Source organism: Poecilia reticulata, chromosome 5, assembly GCF_904066995.2.
Source record: "Poecilia reticulata chromosome 5, P_reticulata-male-v2, whole genome shotgun sequence".
Lineage (NCBI taxonomy): Eukaryota > Metazoa > Chordata > Actinopteri > Cyprinodontiformes > Poeciliidae > Poecilia > Poecilia reticulata.
Window position 1 is genome coordinate 19040898 of NC_088834.1, and position 18504 is coordinate 19059401.

Sequence of the window (18504 nt, forward strand, 5' to 3'; positions counted from 1 at the left end):
TTAGCTCTTATTATTGTTTTAAATAATGAGATGTCAGATACTCTATGTAGGTATTCAAAATTCAAGATTTCCCCAGTCTTTTAATTTTAGATTTCTATATACCTCTTTGTGATCCCACATTAGGAAATCAATGCACAAGGCATCTTAAATTTTCTTAATGTATGGAAAAAAAACTGGATATTTTTGGTAAATGAGTAAGATAATGAAACCTTTTGGTGTTCAGGTGTAAATAAAATTTTATTTTCCAGAGATAAATAAAAATTAGGCACTCATTTATGTTGTTTATCATTTATCATAATAATTTTGATTTAACGTTAAATTCGAAATACATTCCAATTGAAAATGTTTAAAATCCCCCAATACTGTATTTTATTATTGGTATTATGTTTACTATCTCATTTTTTATTAATGAGAGTGTCAATAAATATCAGTATATTTTAAAAATATCATTATAGAGTTAACTGTGCAGTTTAGATAAAAATCACACTCGTATCATAAATGAGTATGTTTTCAAGAGTATTTGTATTTTTAGGGTCATGCAGGCGACACGGTAAGGCGGAGAAAAAACCCCCCAAATAGTTCTTATTTGGGGGGTATCACAATAGTTTGTGATACAAGAGTATCACAAACTATTGTGTACAAGAGTATCACAAACTATTGTGATGAAAATTTAAGTCCATATCGCCCCTTTGCTAGGTTGCCATCTTCCACCTGGGGTGAGTCAGGTGAGGTGGAAGAAGCTTGTTTCACTTCCAGCCGCTAACAGCAGAGGGCGCACCGAGTCCACTTCCTGCCTCCACAGGGTCCCATCATCCCGGGTCACGTGACTAACGGACTCCTCTCTGCCGACTTGTTCCCATCTCCCTCAGTCATGGCGGTGTCGGGGAGTCCCGCAGATGGAGTAAACAGCACCGCTACCACGTCTTGATTGTTTATTCCCCCCCCAACCCCCAGCTCCCTCTTGTAGCCTCTCGCCGGATAGTCACCTGCTGCCCTTCGAGCTCATCAGATCCACCCCGCTGGCTGCGGAGCCTCCGAAGATGACCGACCGCGGCGTTGATCTGTCGGCTCTGCCGAAAGAGGTCAGGGACCAGCTGGCGGAGCTGGACCTGGAGCTGTCCGAAGGTAGGCTGGATGTTCCTGCAGCGGGTTCAGGAGCTTTAGATGCTGTAGATTAGGTGGAAACTGGAGATTTATTGGCGGGGTTGTGTTCCTTCGGGGACTGACAGCGTCTCTGTGTCAGCTGGTTGAATCCCAGCTACTGCAGTGGGTCGAGTCACGAATGTAGCAAAATATAAACACACACTGACCCCCTTTTTAAAACATGAAATCCCTGCCATTTTTACTGCTACACGTAGGGATTGTCATTTATAGTTTGTGTGTGCGGTGGGGGGGGTTATGTTTTTATTTTGTATTTTTTTATGAGACATCTGCAGTGATTTCTTGTTTTTAATCCGCATTATCATCCTGTAGTTGGTCCATATTGGTGAAATGAGCATCCATCCACTCCTGTTGTTGAATGTGGGTCAGGTTTGTCATTCCAGAGGCCCTGTGTATGAGGATCAGTGGACAGTGATGGTGCTGTGGCCCATCCAGCATCCATCTCTGCTGCTCTCAAAGCTTCAACTCTGATCTGCAGCACATAATGAAGGCTCATTTGTTTAAAAAAAAAAACCCATTGCTGTAGGAATAGAGAATATGGATCTGGATGTTATGCAAGTCTCCTCGTCACGCTGTGAATCACTAGGCAGAAACTTGATTTGTGCCGTGCAGTTCTCTGGTGCCTGGAGGAGGGATGAGTAATGCTATGCTTCACATAGAGCCAAACAAGAAGAGGTATGTGCCACTAATGATGTCTTAGCCCCTGCTGCAACACAAAGCCCCATGTATACATTTAGCTGTCCTGTCTGTCGGAGCACAGGTGGAACTTGAGACGGGAACCTTGGTGGAGAAAAAAAACTCTTGTCATTTTGTACATAGGCTTCAAAAACCACAAGCTCTTTCTTTAAAACATCTCTTAATAGTTCTGGTAATCTTCTAAAGTATTGTTTTTGGTGTTTGACTGTTGTGAATTTTTTTTTTCTTTTTCTCCCCTTACAACATTCTTCCGTTTTTACCTTCTTCTCGCGCTTAGATGTTTTGCACCATCAGATAGGTTTTAGTATCAGATAAATATCACTTCAGTAATCACAAAAACATTTTTTTAAATGAAATGTTTGTGTTATTAAGGGGAAATAATTCCAACCAACCTGATTCTGCCCGAAAAAGCTACTTTACCCCAAAATCCACTAACTGGTTCTAACCAAACTTTGACAGAAACAATTGTCGTCAAGCAATTAAGCAATTTCGATTGCTGCCTATGAGTCTTTTACATTGATTTGGTGTTTTATTTCAGCCACATTAAACCGTTTTAGATCAAAGCACAATATCTCTGTTGGATTTAGGTCCAGACTTGGACCTAAGGCAGTCCCAGACCATCACTCGACCACCGTCGTGTTTGACTGTACATATGATTTGTTCTGATTTGTTCTGAAATGCTTTTAGACCAGATGTAAATATTCTGTAAGTTTTTGTAAGTTCTTGTAAGTTCACAGGATATTTCCCCCCAAAAAAGTCTTGAATGTCGTCTACATGTTGTTTCTGGCGAATGGGAGATGGCTACTTGTGTCCAGATGTGCTTTTGGCCTTGAAACCCATGTATGCCATGTTTTCCCACGACTTTCTGTTATTGTCAGATCATAAACGCTAAGCCCTAAAGTGAGGCATGTATTTCTTTAGACGCAGTTCTGGAGTCTTTGTGGCTCCCTGGATGTGTGGTTGATGCTCTTTTGGGAGTAGTGTTTGTAGGGCGACCTCTCCTGGGAAGGTTCACAACAGTTCAGCGTTTTTTCCACTTGTGGATAATGGCTCTCACTGTGGTTCACTGGAGCTGAAAAGCCTTAGAAATGGGTTTCGAGTCCTTTCCAGAATGATTAGATGTCAGTGACCCTTTCTCATCTATTCTTATTTTTCTGTAGATCTGTGTCTAAATGGCATTTTGCATTTTAGATCTTTTGGCCAACCTCATGTTGTCAGACAGGTTCTGTCAGGCCTCGGAGTGGATAGTGAAAGAAAAATGTCATAGTTCATTTCTTATTTAATGATTTAACAAGTCGGATGATTACTTTTTCGCATAGCGCATGGTAGATTTGTTTTGCTTTATTCCCTTAATAGATGGAATCACCACCCTGTTTTGTTTTTTTGTTTTTTTATTTACTCACTTTGTCTTTGATATTAAAATTAGTTCAATGATCTAAGTCAGGGGTGTCCAAAGTCGGCCCTCGAGGGCCGGCATCCTGCATGTTTTAGTTCTCTCCCTGGTTTAGCACACCTGCATCAAATGATGGCTCATTAGAGGCATAAGCAGAGCACTGACTTGCTGAGGAGGTTGTTACAACCACTAGGGAGATGATAAAAACATGCAGGTTGCCGGCCCTCGAGGACCGACTTTGGACACCCCTGATCTAAGTTATTTAAGTGACAAGACTGTTATTTTTAAATTAGTCATCAAAGTAAATACATTTCTTGGATTCAGTGTCAAGTCGAAGTTTCTGGGACAGCTCCACAGCTAATAGTACATTCAGACTGTTGTCGGTTTTAGTCTCTTGACTGAAGCTGTGTGGTAAGGTGACACCTCATATCCCTCTGTAAGAGCCTCAGTCCGTCTCAGAGGGCCACGCTGTCGTTTGAAACATTAGATCAAACGTGATAAAAACCTCCTGCTTTCCAGATGCTTCCTCTTCTTCCTCTTCTGTAACGACACCTTCTAGTGTCACGAAGCGTCCTCGCCGTCTGTCCGACGTCCACTCGGGCTGTAAACGGCTGACCGCAACGAGGCAAGAAGCAGCTGGGCACCCAGCGAGCCCAAAACTTTGTCATGGATATCTTTTACATGGCAACAATTCCCCTCATTGTTGTCCCCGTAGATGGGATTCCCCCTAGCAACAAGCGTAGGAAAAATGTGCATCAGCTTCTTTTATGTCCTGTCTGAAAACACATAGGGCTCCAGTGTGATGTGCATTTTGCTCCTGTGCGTGTTGGTGGCGATAGTCGCAGCTAGGAGAGGAAACGGAGCAACTCCACCTACTTTAACTTCCATGACTGGAAGTACACAAAGAAAACCTTTGACGGGGTAAAAGGTCTTAGTGACTGAGCTGGGCTGGAATGTAGAGCACTAAACCACAACAGTTTAAGCTGCTCTGGACGAGGGTACAAGTGTCCAGTGCTTATTCCCGACACTATGGGGATTATGGTGTTTGACCAGGTTGTTGTTCTTCACACGGCCGGACTCATGTAGCTATTTAAGCTCCGTTTAGAAGGTCTTCATGCGATGGGATGTCCGCCACAACCCGGTGACTTCACATGTGTCCCCCAGAGCATCTTAATAACAGACCGCCATTGTTTTTTATTTATTTATTTTTCTTATGTGATTGAGCTACTGAAAGTAGTTCATAATATATTGCGTCTATGTGCTTTCTTTTTATTGTTTGTTTTTACATTTCAGTTAAGTTTAAGACCTGAATAGTGTGGCATGCACCTGTTTATACCTAAACTAAGTTTTCCTTTTTTTATTTTTGCTTTAACTAGGGGATGAATCTACTAACTTTCCACAGCTATAGACTAAAGTTTCTTTTCTATTTTTTTAACCATTTAAAAAAAAAAAAATTATTTTCTTTGGACCAAAGATAAAATGTAATAAAAAAAGACAGTACAAAGAAACATACGACACTAGTGAGAACAGCTGTCACCAAATACATCAGGATAAATGTACAGGATCTTTAAAAGCCATTACTGTTAGATTTTGTGCAGTCTGAAAGTTTGATCTTAAAAGTGCTCATTCTTCACACAAATAAATTCAATTTCTAATTAGGATATATTTAAATATAATGCTTCTCAATTATCATTAAATATATCTTATAAAAACAAGTGAGCAACGACGGAGCTGCAGAAAAGTAAATCAATTGCATGTTCGGCAATTCTTTGTGAAGTAGCTAAGAGACTTTTGGTTTTATCGACGTACATATTCTCAATTAAATTTAGGTCTGCACTTTGACTAGGCCACCTTAAAATATTATTATGCTTGATCCAAACCATTGCATCATAGCTCTATATGTTTGGGGGGGGGTGGGGGGGGATTCCAGAATTGCCTTTCATTCATTTCCATTAACTCTGACCAGTGTTCCTCCTTCTGGTTAAGAAAAACAGTATTATCCCTACAGCATGTTGCTGCCACTACCCTGTGTTTGATGTGCAGTATTAACACACTTTCTGTCGGGATGTGAAATCGGCTGCGCTGCTCTGAGAAACAGATTTTGTTTGTATTAATGTGTGCTGGGCAACAGCAGTTTGTGTTGGTGAGCAAAGTGGAACGCAGCGTCCATTTTAATGTGGAGCTGCAGCCATATCTGTCAAGCTGCTCCAGACTGAAGGTGGCGAAATGTGTCGAATGGACAACTATTGCACACACACAAATCTGGACTTCATGAGAAAGTGTCAGAAAGAAAGCAATTGTTCCACGAAAGCCATTCAGCAAACATGTGGAAGAAGCAGCTCTGATCAGATTAAATCCTCATTTACGACTTCCAAAACTTTACTTGCAAGACAAAGCTAATGTAGTGCAATGCTAAACTCACCGCTTTAATTAGTAGGAAACCCTGTTGGGCGATACAAAAATAAACAACACCTAGAGGGGAAAAAAAGGAAGGGAAGAAACAAGGGAGAGAGCATTGTGGTGAGCTACTGTGACCCAGAGATGATGTTTGCGTTAAGGAGCTCTGTCTCCACATTCGCCGGCTACTTCCTGCTCAGCTGTCGGATGTCTGCAGCTTCTCCAGAGTCATTTCTTGGCTCCCTCTCTTATTGATGGGTTCCTTGCCTTGCCTGTCAGTTTAGATTAACGGCCATGTCTTTGTAGATTTGCAGCAATGTGATACTCTGTCCGGTTTCAGATAATGGATTGAACAGACCTCAGTGAGATGCATAGAGCTTGGGCTATTGTTTTACAACCAACCCCTGGTTTAAGGCTGAGTTAGAAATGCCTGTAGCCACCATTAGGTTGCTGGGTTTTTTTTTTTTTGGTTTTTTTTTGCTTTGCTTTGCTATTTTAGCACCATTTGCTGCTAAAGATGCATATTTCTGCCCAGTCAGGTCTCGACTGTCACTGCTATTATCAGTGGGTTCAAACGTCAAATTAGATGGAGATTACTGAACCTGACGCTCCAAAATGGCCGTCCCTATGCTAATGAGTGACATCATGGTGGTTGCCCACATCTTGCTTTCCTGGAGGCAACCACTATGAGGACACTAGTAGAAGAGCTGGGAAAAGCTAACAGCGTCAGTGTGGTAGCTGTCAAGGAAGTGCTACCAAGTAGAGCAGACAGATAAGGATATAAATAGAACAAGAGATCAGATGAACTTATTCATGTGTGGAAAGGAAAATGTTAAGATCAAACAGAACATCAAACGTCACTCCAGACCAAGCGAGAGACGAGAAACGGATTGTTCTGTTGTAGTTTGTTCCACTGGGAAATTTGAGGATGCTAATGTTATCTTGAGATAGACCACACACTAATGTCAGAAAATAATTTTAAGATAAATTTTGAATTTTTTTTTCCCCCCCCTCAGCGGCTCTAAAACCTGTAGAAAAGGAATTTGCCTTCTTCGAGATTTCTTTTATATCTCGACTCAAAATGTAGGGTTCACATAATCAAACAAAAGTTAATGTGAGGCAACTTTGTATTTAATGGGGTTTTTTATTCAATGTAAAACCAATAAATACAAAAAGCTGTTCAAAAACCATCAACATGTACATTGAGTTGTTTTAATTCGACCACAAGTGTGACAGGATTGTTTAAGACTATGGCAAAGCATCTTCATTGGATTTATGTCCAGACTTTGACTAGGCCACACCACAACCTTAATTTTTTTTGTTCTTTTTTGACCTCCTTTGTGAGTTGTCATTGGGAAGGTTCATCATGTTTGCTTTGTGTAGTTCATGACTCTCCCTGTAGTTCACTGAAGTCTCACAACCTTAGAAATTGTTGTGTGATCTTTTGCATTATGATCAGTATCAGGTGTGTTTTTAGTTTCTTAGTTGATGATTTGTTTCCTTTTGAGCTTTTTAAGCTTCCTGATGCCAGACAGGAAGTAGGTTCTATTGGAGTGATTTTAAAGGACTTGCAGAAACTAACCCTGGATATGGCAAAAAAATAAATAATAATAATAATAATAATAGTGATAATAAAAAAATCATCATAATTTGAAAACTGCCTTCTGTCCTTATTAAGGATATATGATTCTTCTATATTGGACACTTTTAATTGTGATAAAAAAAAACAAAAACATAATGAAACCATTACGGGGGCAAATATACTTTTTCGCAGCGCTGTCGACGCTTTAAGCCAAGTGGAAACTCACTCCGGTGCCGGTGATCCATGCCATCTGCACTGTCCCACTCCACATATGTGCGTGCTGCTATAGACGTGTCCCGTAAACAAACAGTTTGGCACGCTCTGCAGCTACTCGAGCGGTTTTTCTCGGTTTCATAATTCGATCATCTCCTCGGCTCTTGCTGTAGAGGATCGATAACGTCTGGTGAATTTCTGGAGACCATCTATCTCTCTCGTCTCCGCGCACGTCGGCAGCCTGTTCTACACAGTGGGAGAGGGAGAGAAATGAGAGATTATAGTCCTGCCTGCATCTCTCAATCTAGGTCACAGAGCATCAGGGGGCAACAAGCCTAGCTCATTTAGCCTGTGAGTCACATTAGGCTGAAACTGCTGCTGGGGATCTCTGCCTCTCACACGCCCACCAACAATAACTGCTTCCTGTCAGGTTTTCTTTTTTTTCCCCCCTCGTCTCTTTATAACAAAAAGTTACATGATCAGGCCGTTGGTTTAGAGTCGGAAACCCGCCAGGCGTTAGTCAGCTCTTTGACCTGTCTGGTAATCTTGATCTTGCAGAAAATCGTTTAAATTGAACCCACACAGATCTAGTTGAAATGAGATTAGTTGTCTGGAAATGAAGTTACTTGAAGGTTATTGGGATCAGTCAGCACTGGAAGTGAGAATGGATGGAAAGATTTTTGCCTGTAGTCTGAGGTTTCCAAAAGGCGGCCAACTAGACGAACACAATATACATCCAAGTTACAATCGTCCCCGTGACTGAAACGTGTGTAGCAGTGAATGTGTGGCAGACTTAATATATTTAAGTTTGCATGAGTACAACTAGGGGCGCACTGATTGCCAATTAAGATCTTTAAAAAGTCTGACCTGCCGACTATTTATGGGTTTTTGCTTTTACTTTTTCACTTTTAGATAGTTCAGTTGTACCAATTTTGATACCTATTTTTGTTTTTTAATCTTTTTTTTTTGCCGGAAATGTTGCTAACTGCTGGCCAAAAACAACTCAAACATTTACCCCATATTGGCTGTAAAATATCTTGAGAATCCCCAAGACTTTTAGGGAAATATTCTGATTCAACTGTTACATCCGGCATAAAACTGACCCAATAAAAACAATATCATGCCAATAATCTAACATCAGAGTGCTACAGCCTGGGATTTAGGAGTTGATATAACCAGTGAAACCATCAGTTCTCTAGCAAAAAAAGAAGAATATTAAGCCATCAGTTTTTGACCTTAAATTTAAGAGCCCTCGGATTATGCAGCAAGAGAACAATCCAAAGCGCACCAGAAAATCCACCAGATAAAAATCGTTCTGGAATGGCCTGAAGTCTGGGCTTAAGTCCAAATGAGATGCTGTGGTGTGACCTTAAACAAACCTTCCAATGTGGCTGCATAAATACCAATTTGTGATGAAGAGGAAGTCATAACTCCTCTGCAACAATGTTGAAGACTGATTGAAAAGTTACCACAAAGGCTTGAATGTAGTGTTGCCCGACCAGTTATTATGTTTAGTGGGCAATTACTTTTTCACTGCAGAGGCAGATTGGTTTGGATTTTTTTTTTCTTAATAAATGTGATCATAATTTGAAAACAACTTTTAGTGTTTGCTCTGGTTATTTTGCTCTGAGATTGAAGTACATTTCATGATTTGAAACATTTAATATTAACAAAATGAAATTGGAAAAATCTATTTTCCTTAGGAAGGAAAGAGTGTTTTTGGAAATGACCAAACATTTTGCATTTGAAATATAATGTTGTCGTGATAAAGGAACAGTCAAACATTCGTTGTAGTGCCACCGACTAAAAACGTGAGGTGGTCAAAAATATAATCAGAAGAATAAAATAATTTTTTAGATCAGTTTTTAGAGTAGATTATTTAGGGAAGGGAAATTTTTAAATATTGTCTTCCTTTCTTAAAACCCAACGGATAACACTGACTGTTTGTGCATGAGGTATGAGTTGCACAGCTTTTAGATGGATTTATTTTTTGTTTTTTTGCGTGTGCAAACTCCATTGACAGGTCCCGGGGGGAAAAAAAACAGATTTCAGTCGTTTAGGGTTTCAGAGGAACAGCCCTCTGATTTTCTGCCTTCCAGCCTGGACTCGACCAAACACGATGAAAGAAAAAAGTTCTGGCACCGATCATGTCTTTTTTTTTTTTTTAATATTAAGCCTTTAATTCGGACCGGATCACAGACAAACACTGTTAAAAATGAAGCTCTTGTTCTGAAATGACTGAATAATTTAGAGGAGACTCCGGTGCACACCTTCACAGAGAGCTGCACAGTCAGCTGGGGAGCTGAATCCTGAATCACCTTGCTTTCATGTTCACAGGGAGCCTCACATGGGCTTTAAGCTGTCCGTACCTTTTAGGCTGCTTTTTTGCGCCGTCCCATTATCGTTATTACGGCTCTGCGATTCATTGTTTGGCTTCGGCTGGTAAAAATGGCAAAAGCTAAAAGAAATAATTCAAGGTTGCTGGTGGTTATTGCATAGAGAGCAGTTAAGTGGTTCATAGGTCAGTGTGTGTTCACTCAATTATTTAATAGAAGAAGGACTCAGCCTGCAATGCAGACCAGTGAGCGCTCTGTCATTTAATCTGTTTCCTTCTAGCGCACATGTTACTTTCTCCTTTATGACAGACCGGCCTGTAAATATTGTTTCTTTCTTTCAGTGGTGGCTAAACTGAATAAACGAAAAAGTATCATTACCTTAGCAGCTTCCTTCTGATTGCCAGAATCAGTATGTTTTTAGTCGTCACCCCATGTTGTCGCCTCTTTTTGCTTCACCTGGTTGCTACCAGCTCACGTGCTGCCGCCGTCGTAGACTTTCACATGCTGCTGTACTCTCTGAAATTTCCATAAACTATTCCAGATTAAAATAGCCATATGTTGCAGCACCAAGCTGCAAAAGTTGTTACACATGAAACGTGATCATTTGCAAGCTGTAGTTCCTTAAACAGTATTGCCTTATTAAGAGTGATCGGCTTTGTTGTTTTCTTTTTGCCAGGAAACAGCTAAATTTATTGTCTTTGTGAGTCTCATATGCTTAAATTTTTTTAGTGGTTTCGAGGCTGCAACATGAGAAGCCGGCCTGTGCATTTTTTTTGTTTTGTTTTTTAATGTGGTAATTGCTCCTGGCTTGCCAGCTGAACCTCAGTAGAGTAAAACAATGTTTTCAGGACTTTTTCACACTAGAAGGACCACCGACTGACCTGATACGACTCCACAAAAACAGCAACATTACCTGGATGTGCTCCTGTTAAAAAAATAAAAAAATCTACACGTTATAAGTAAAATCCTTAAACAAATGGCAATTTTTTTTTTAAATCACCCATTTTCAGGATGTTCCTCAGATATTTTTCTGTTTATCTGTTACATTCATACTTCGTGTCAAAGCACAACAAAAGAGTTTTCATGTTGAAGGAGGTGCTTAAATAAACTGGACTGCAGACTTTTCATCAGACTGTCTCTCTAACTGGATCATCTCCGTCCGGTTTTTGCTGGTGTCTGGAATTGCGTCACTCGTGAAACTAGACTTGCTTCTGGTTTCAAACCACTAGAACTGTTCATTTTCAGCGCTCTGAGGTGTTTAGACAGTAAATAAGGTTGGATATAGAATATATTGCTCACGGCGGCAGCGGCTTTGTTACGTTAACTCTAATTTGATCGTTTTGTCGACTTTTGTTCATAATTCTTTTGGTTAAGGTATTGCTTGCTTGGACAGCTATTCCCTCTGGTTTTGAAAGCAAAGGGTTTTTGCTTTTACTTTTTCACTCTTGGACAGTTCAGTTGTTATGATGTGTAACCGTGGCGACCGAAAATGTAAACTATCTCTTCTGTTCTTCTGGTCACATCTCCGACTCTAACTTCCTCCCTGACCGATTTCCTAATCTGAAAATAGAAGCAGCAAAAGCAAATGAGGAGGATCAGCGTTGCTTGTCCCCCACTGATTGTCATCCAGGGCATGTTACTGTGTGGAATATCAACTTTGTTGCCTCGAAATTGAGCTGTTTGCACGTTGTGACTGTCATGAGAGCGTCGTACAACAACAGTCGTCAGTCAAAGGCTTCTTAAGATTTGTAGAAAGTCGGACTTTGACCAGGGGTCCTTTCTGCCCGCAGCATCGCCATCCACAGCGACTCTTTGAAGATACTTGGATTTTGCACTTGGGACAAATGAAATATTTTTGAATAGAAATATTGAGTAACAAATGTAGCAGCAGATGCCAGTAAATGCTAACGTGTGCATCAGATATGTCAGTCCCTGCTTCCTCCTGCTTTTTTATCACAAAGAGAAAACTTTGCATCCGGAGGCAGGACCGGGACATCAGATACGTACCTGCACTTATTTCCCTTTTATCTTTGTGACCCTTGTTATTACTGCTTCTGGGCCTCTCGGGACAATGTGTGTGTGTGTGTGTGTGTGTGTGTGTGTGTGTGTGTGTGTGTTAATGTCATCAGTCCCATCAGGGATGAGTTTAATGAATGTGTGGAGGAAAACATGATTCTCTTTGTTGCCCCTGTTGGCCACACCCAGCTTCCTATTCGGCAGGAGGAGAACGATTGGAGACCATTTTCACCCTGCTGGGCTCGTAATACCAGTTTTGGTCTGAACCAACAGAAGTACAGATGTGTCTTCTCTTTCAGTAATATAATCCACTGTGACAGAATATACACAGAATATACACAGAGGTCTCATTATACGTGAGATAATTGTGTTTTCTTTTGGTGTGTCTCTGCAGCTCCAGCCTTCTAAAACAGAAATAAAAGAAAAGAAAAGAATGCATGTCGAAATTACCAACAGCTTTACAAATGCCTTTTCAAATATAACTTGTCGGGAGCAATCTGATCGAAGAGAACAGCTGTGTGATCCGTGGAAAACATTTTATTGCGAGAAACTATTTTGTGTGCTTAAAGTGGAAGAAAATGGTTGCAGGGTTTAATTTGAGTTCGCTCACAGCTTCTTTGAGTAGCTGCATAAGCCTAATTGTCAGTCATACAGCGTATTAGTGTTGACATACTTGTGGTCTTGTACCAACATGCACAAGTTCACAAGCACAGGCGCAAGAAAAAGCAAGAAAACCCTCTGAACTGCTCCACATTGCAATCATACACAACCATTCAGGCAAAGTAAAAAAAAAAAAACGAAAACATTTGTGTGCTGCCAGTAAATAAGAAACATGGTGTTAAATATACAACCTTGGAAAAAATTGAGAGGCCACATCAAATGATGAGTTTCTCTGATTTTCCTCTTAATATTTGTTTGAGTAAAATGATCATTGTTCTCTTATTTTATGAACCACTGACAACATGTCTCTGAAATTACGAGGTTTTCAGTGGGGTCCAGTGCAGAGGTCTCTTCATTTTTCATAGAGCTGTATATTGTGTTGTGTAAAAAAATTAACTGCATGTTCATAACAGCCACTGCAAGACCTCATAACACTCAGTTATTGCTCGCATCATCAGGATTGTCCTAAATATTACAGTTGTTGCTTGAATCTACAGGAAAACGGTTTTGAGCAGTGAAGAGCCCATTTCATTTAAGTAAATTAAAAACCCAAACATTGTTGTCGTTTAAGTGGTAAATGGCCTGCACTTGGATAGTGCTTTATCAAGTCCAAGGACTCCACAATGACAAAGTGACTGAGACAGATGGAGCGGGGTGGGAGGGGGGGTTAACGGGCTGCCTCCCTGTTGCAGGACGAACCCCTTCCACCTGAGCCACTGCTGCCCCTTAAAAGCACGCAGGGTGTTTACCATATTCTTGCTGTGTGTGTGTCCGGTTACTGGTGCCTGTACGTGACGAGTTGGGTTAGATTAGAGCGAAAACGAAGCCTCTGGGAGGTCTCAGAAGATGTTTATTCTGCTGATAAAACCGCGCCAGCTCTTTGGACCTCAGGACCTTCGCTTTGCTGAATAAACAACAATCCTGTTGAAAATTACTGACTTGAGCTCAATCAACAAAGGCAAGTGGGCTCTTCACTGGCTCTTGACGGTGGAGTCAGCACACAGCCTCACAACGATTGGACCAGACTTTGTAGATTTAAAGTCATATTCCATATAGTTTGTTTGATTTTTTTCTTTTAACAAGTAGGTGTTGACATAAATTTAGGTTGTTTTCTTGCGAGGCCAATTGAGTGTAATGTGATGGGGGTGGGAAGCAGAGCAGAGAGAGAGAGAAAGAGAATGAAGATGTGCAGCCAATTACTATTCAGCCCGAGAGGCCGCAGGGCAGAAGGAGAGCGAGCGGCCGAGCAGCAGCTCAAATATTCCTGACAACAGAAATGTTGGGTTCTGTGTTTTGAGTTTGAGTTTCTTTCTGTCTAGTCCTGTTTTCCCCCGAGTCTCTGTGCTGTCTTGATTGATCCCAGCTGTGTCTCGTTCCTGTGATTACCCTCCCAGTGTATGTAGTCCCACCTGTTGTCTGTGTTCCTTGTTGGGTCCTCGTCTTTGCTCTGTCAATTGTTTGTCTGTCTGTTTCCAGTGCTGCCTGAGATTCTGAGTTTGTTCCTGGTTCATTATTAAAATCATAATTTCATCATGAGTACCTGGGTTCACTGGCGTCTTCCTCACCTTCAACCACCACACATCATGACAAGAAAGTTGTAGAGCGTTCGGCCCGGAGAGGACGGACGACTTTGATGTTTTGCATCGTTCTCTTTTTTTTTTTTTACGATGCGGCTTGTCAACCAGGACGAGCTGCGCTTGTCTTGTGCAAAGGTCGACTGAAATCATTTGATCGTGGCGTCCGGCGCTGGGGACAGACGTGACTGGGTCACTGTGGGAAAGTGTGGTATCACAAGTGAGGCCCTTTTCTCTCCCCCTCATGGTGCAGCTGTGGTTTGACCCCTAGTAACCCTGTAAATTGAGAGCAGACAAGTACCGGTTCACATTTGTGTGATGCACATTTTGCAAATGCAAATATGTAAGGTAGTGATTGTTATCCACCAGTTTCTCCAATTCTCTTTTTTTCTCCCCAACATATCCGCTGACGGTAACAGTTTAACTCTCTCGTCCCCAACTGATGGAAAATGATCCAGATGGAGGAGCGATTACTTTGGGTTTTGGTTAATGCACGCTGACCCCTCCCCCATCCCAGTCTCCATCTCTTCCCCTCTCTGTGTTTCTGCAGAGAAATTGCCTGTTCACATAAGCTAAAAATAAATCATGTGACTGCATGCATTACTTATGGAAGTGTTTGCCTTTCTTCCGCATTTCTTCTGCAAAAAAAAGAGAAGCTTCCCTGCCTCCGAGTGGGTATTTTTGTCGGCGCGAGCTCCCAGGCGATGTCCTCGCTAACATGAGCTTGCTTGCTTATTCCCACTGTCTGTGGTTTTTCCGCTGCCATGTGCCAAATATTTAAGCAAGGCCATCTTATCTGCGACGATAAACCACCGAGATAGAGGCACAGAGCTTGTACTAATCTTTCGAAAACAAATATCTGACCACGGTAAACCTCAGTTTTCACTTTCCAGCATGTAAAATTACTTCAGCAAAATATGCAAAAATAAATAAGTATTATAAATGTGTCGGTAATCCATCTGTGTTTTCCCAGAAGTGTCATTGTGGTCATTGTTCTTAGACGACCTCCCATGTTTATGTTTTTTGCAGTTTTAACTCGTCAGCCTCAAAGCTCTTCCCGATGCATGTTGCCTCCGTGCGTTTCTTCAGGCACCAGAACCTCCAGAACCGAACTGGAGTCTCTGACCTGGATTCATCTTTTTCCAGCTGCTGTCCCAAAAGATCCGGGACTCAAAAACGTCATGCGTTGCACAAACACTTTATGCAAAAGATGCTTTGTTTTTTTGTTTTTTTTAGATTCAATTGTCTCAAAAACGGTGAAAATAATAATGAGTGATGAATTTGGATTCAGGAACGTTTATTGTCACTGCTAGCTCCGTTTCTAATGAAAACACCCACTGAATGCCAATCAAAGTATGACTAGCTGATTGAAACAGTCAATCATAATGTACACAAAGTGATGAAGCATGCCTGTTTGTCACTGCAAGGTGCAGAAAACTTTTTAATTGGTCCAAGTCTTAATAATTGTCGAGCAAAGCTCAGCGCTTCAGAAACCAAGTTTATGATTTGTTAACAGGAAGTTAACAGGTCTTCACTTTATTGAGGCAGGGATTATCTTCAGTTCACCCAGGAACAAACGGGAATGAACGATCCGTCCCTGATGGTTTTTTTCAGGAAAAGTGGCGAGAGACTCCACAGATTGATTTCTTGTACATGTGAAAATCTGACAGCTCTACCCACATGAAGGATTAGCATCGAGACTGCACGGTCCCGGTCACGGCTTTGCTCGCCTGCTTCCTGGTCCAGGCTAAAGTCAGGGCAATAAATTAGTATCGGTCCACCTCTGTCTGCTCACTTTCTCCTTACTGCCACCATCTCCTGTTCCTCTCGTCATCTTCTTTTCATCTTCCACCTTCTCATCCGCTGTCGTCACTTCTCTCTGAATCACCCTGTCCCCGCAGCCCACGCTTCCGACTCCGTCCACATTTAGTCCTGTTTTGTTTTTCCCTTCATTGAGGCTCATCTTTGATGCCCGCAGCCATCTCTAGAGATCACTGCAGCACTGTGCGCACCCATCTGTTTTCACCCTCCTGCCTACTGGTTTCCAACGCGGGTAGTTTTCCCTGTCGCTCTCTCTCCTTCCTTGATCGCAGATGGTGTCTTTCGAAATCAGAGGGAGTCACTGTTAATTCATGCAGCCATTGGCAGAGAATGTTCATAACTTCGTCTTTTATTTTGTCAGGCGCAGTCAATGGACAAGTTGTTGTTTGTGTGTTTTTTTCTGCAAATTTAAATCTGAGCAACATTTTTTGCTTCACAGGTGACATCACTCAGAAGGGCTACGAGAAGAAGAGGACTAAACTCCTGGCTCCCTACATTATCCAAACTCCAGGTAAGATCAGATCGCCTCTTAGTTTCTGAGAACTCACACAGACTCCAACATCTACTGGACATCTGGACGCCTTGCATTACTTCTAAGGTTTCTACCACAGCGAAAGCCATTTCAGCCTGTTGTGTTGGGTTGCTTTACTGTTGTGGCCGTTCTGCATTTGTCCAGATGTTTTCCTGAAACCATGTAATGCAAAAAAAAAAATACCCCCAAAAAACAGATATACTCCCTGAAAATTAAATACATTTTAACCAAATCAAGAGGTTGATGGTACCGTAAGATACAAACATCAAATATCTGAGAAAGCCTTTTATTTATTATTTGAGCAACCTCTAAATATTTGTGCTTATAAAAACGATCAGAAAGCCCATTTTCTTAAGACTTCCAAGTAGAAAAGTGTTGGATAATGCCATAACTAGAGACGCTCCAATCTATATCCAAATTCCCCAGTTTCCCTTTTAAATTGCCTCACTGCTCTGCTGCTGAAGGTAGGAAACCGACCTTTCTTGCCTCAGTGACAACCTCCACACTGAGGAGTTTTACTATCATTGCCACTTATTGAAACTCCAGGCTTAGTATGTCCAGAAATTGCGTTGAATGAGGCTGATGGGCTGAAAACGAACCCATTTCTGAGGGCTTCTCAAGCTCTTACTGGACTGTTTTTTGTCCAAAATGTGAGCTCACACAGTCTGGAACTTCCCCTGTGCATCATCAAGTTAAAGTAGTGAAGGTCTTTGTACTTTTCAGGGTGATAACCAACCTTTTGTTCCCTCAGGCCTACCAGTATTGAAACACAGAAGTTCTGCTCACATGAAAAACTACAGATGTTCTTGTTTACATGGGACATTTTTCACACTAAAAGAGGTTTGTTGTTTTTGCTTGACAGTGGCGCCCCCTCAGAACGACGCACAACCCCCTGCTCCCAGTTCGTCCAGCCACGCCCCTGCCCCAGCCCCCGCCCCCGCCAACTCGTCCCGGTACCGTGAACGCCGCTCTCGCCGGACGCATCGCAACGGAGGAACCAGGGATGACCGCTACAGATCAGGTCAGGAAACGGCCTCGCTTGCTTCTTGCTTCTCAGACTTCGAGCACCTTTGATGAGCCTCCGTGAGCCGGACTTGATGAGTGAGCTGGTGTTTAAAATTCGCACTCTGAGCTGTCTCAAAGGGACCAATTAAACAGGAGTTTATTGGAAGCGTGTTTGTTTATGGAAGTGTGAGGAGATTAGAGAAACAGTCAGCAGTGGAGGTGCTGCAGCTGGGGATCCCCTTTGTGAGGGACCCCCACTCCCTGCAACATGATGTCACTGGCTGGATGTGTGTGACGGTACTGATCTTGATGGGGAAACCTGATGGTGGGGAGTCTGAGCAGTCGAGGTGAAAGGTCACCGAAACCACATGAACCAATACTGCTAGTGTTCACTTGGACGTCCTGCTGCTTCTTGTTATCGTCTCTTTCTGCTCTGCTCTCGTGGGAATCACAGTAACACTCCAGCAGGCTCGCCGTGAAGCCATATGAACCAGAGCGTGTCTGTTATACCGAGTTACTGAGGAAACAAATGTTTTAAAAACAACTCAGGAAAACAGAGGGAGAAATCAGAGCTCAAAAATTCAAGGGCGACTCGGATAGGACCGACTCTAAACGTGCCGATCCAACATTTCACACGCAGCAAGAGCCAGAAAAGCTGGACAAGACTAAAGCATTCAGAAGGAACGATGTGGATTGAATTCGAATAGCGCTCCTCTAGTCATGGCAGCCACTGAAAGCTGTTTAACGACAGCAACATTCACTGCATACACATTCAGGGGAGGAAGCTGGAATTGAACCCACAACTTTTTCTGAATGCAAAATGATTGAACACTTAATTTTTATCATTACCATTAAAAAAATATACAATTTTACATTGTTTTTGGTTTTATATAACTAATGTTAGTAATAGTAATACAAGGTTTCCCCCAGAAAACTTTCTAAGCCCTGTGGTTGGGACGCTTGGCAGTCATTCATCCAGCGGCCCGCCGTGTTTTTGAGTTAAAGATTCTTTTAAACTGAAAGGATTAATATCTGAACACCAACTATAAAGTAATATAGGTTAGCAAAGCTAAGCCTGGTCTGGGCACAAGTGAAGCCTGGCGGCCTGCCAGGCTTAT

The 18504-nt window shown here is 41.8% G+C and overlaps 1 protein-coding gene across 4 annotated transcripts in view; it reads left to right on the plus strand.

Annotated features, from left to right (window-relative positions):
• The first annotated feature begins 695 nt into the window (after window positions 1–695).
• Window positions 696–18504, plus strand: part of dip2bb (DIP2 acetate--CoA ligase B (putative)b) — a 45048-nt gene continuing 27239 nt past the window's right edge. For all 4 annotated transcript variants that reach the window (XM_017304845.2, XM_017304847.2, XM_017304846.2 and 1 more), the window contains exons 1-3: window positions 696–1125; window positions 16289–16360; window positions 17244–17402. In XM_017304845.2, coding sequence (XP_017160334.2) covers window positions 1041–1125; window positions 16289–16360; window positions 17244–17402 — 316 coding nt within the window. In that variant the 5' untranslated portion in view covers window positions 696–1040. The remainder of the gene's footprint in view (window positions 1126–16288; window positions 16361–17243; window positions 17403–18504) is intronic.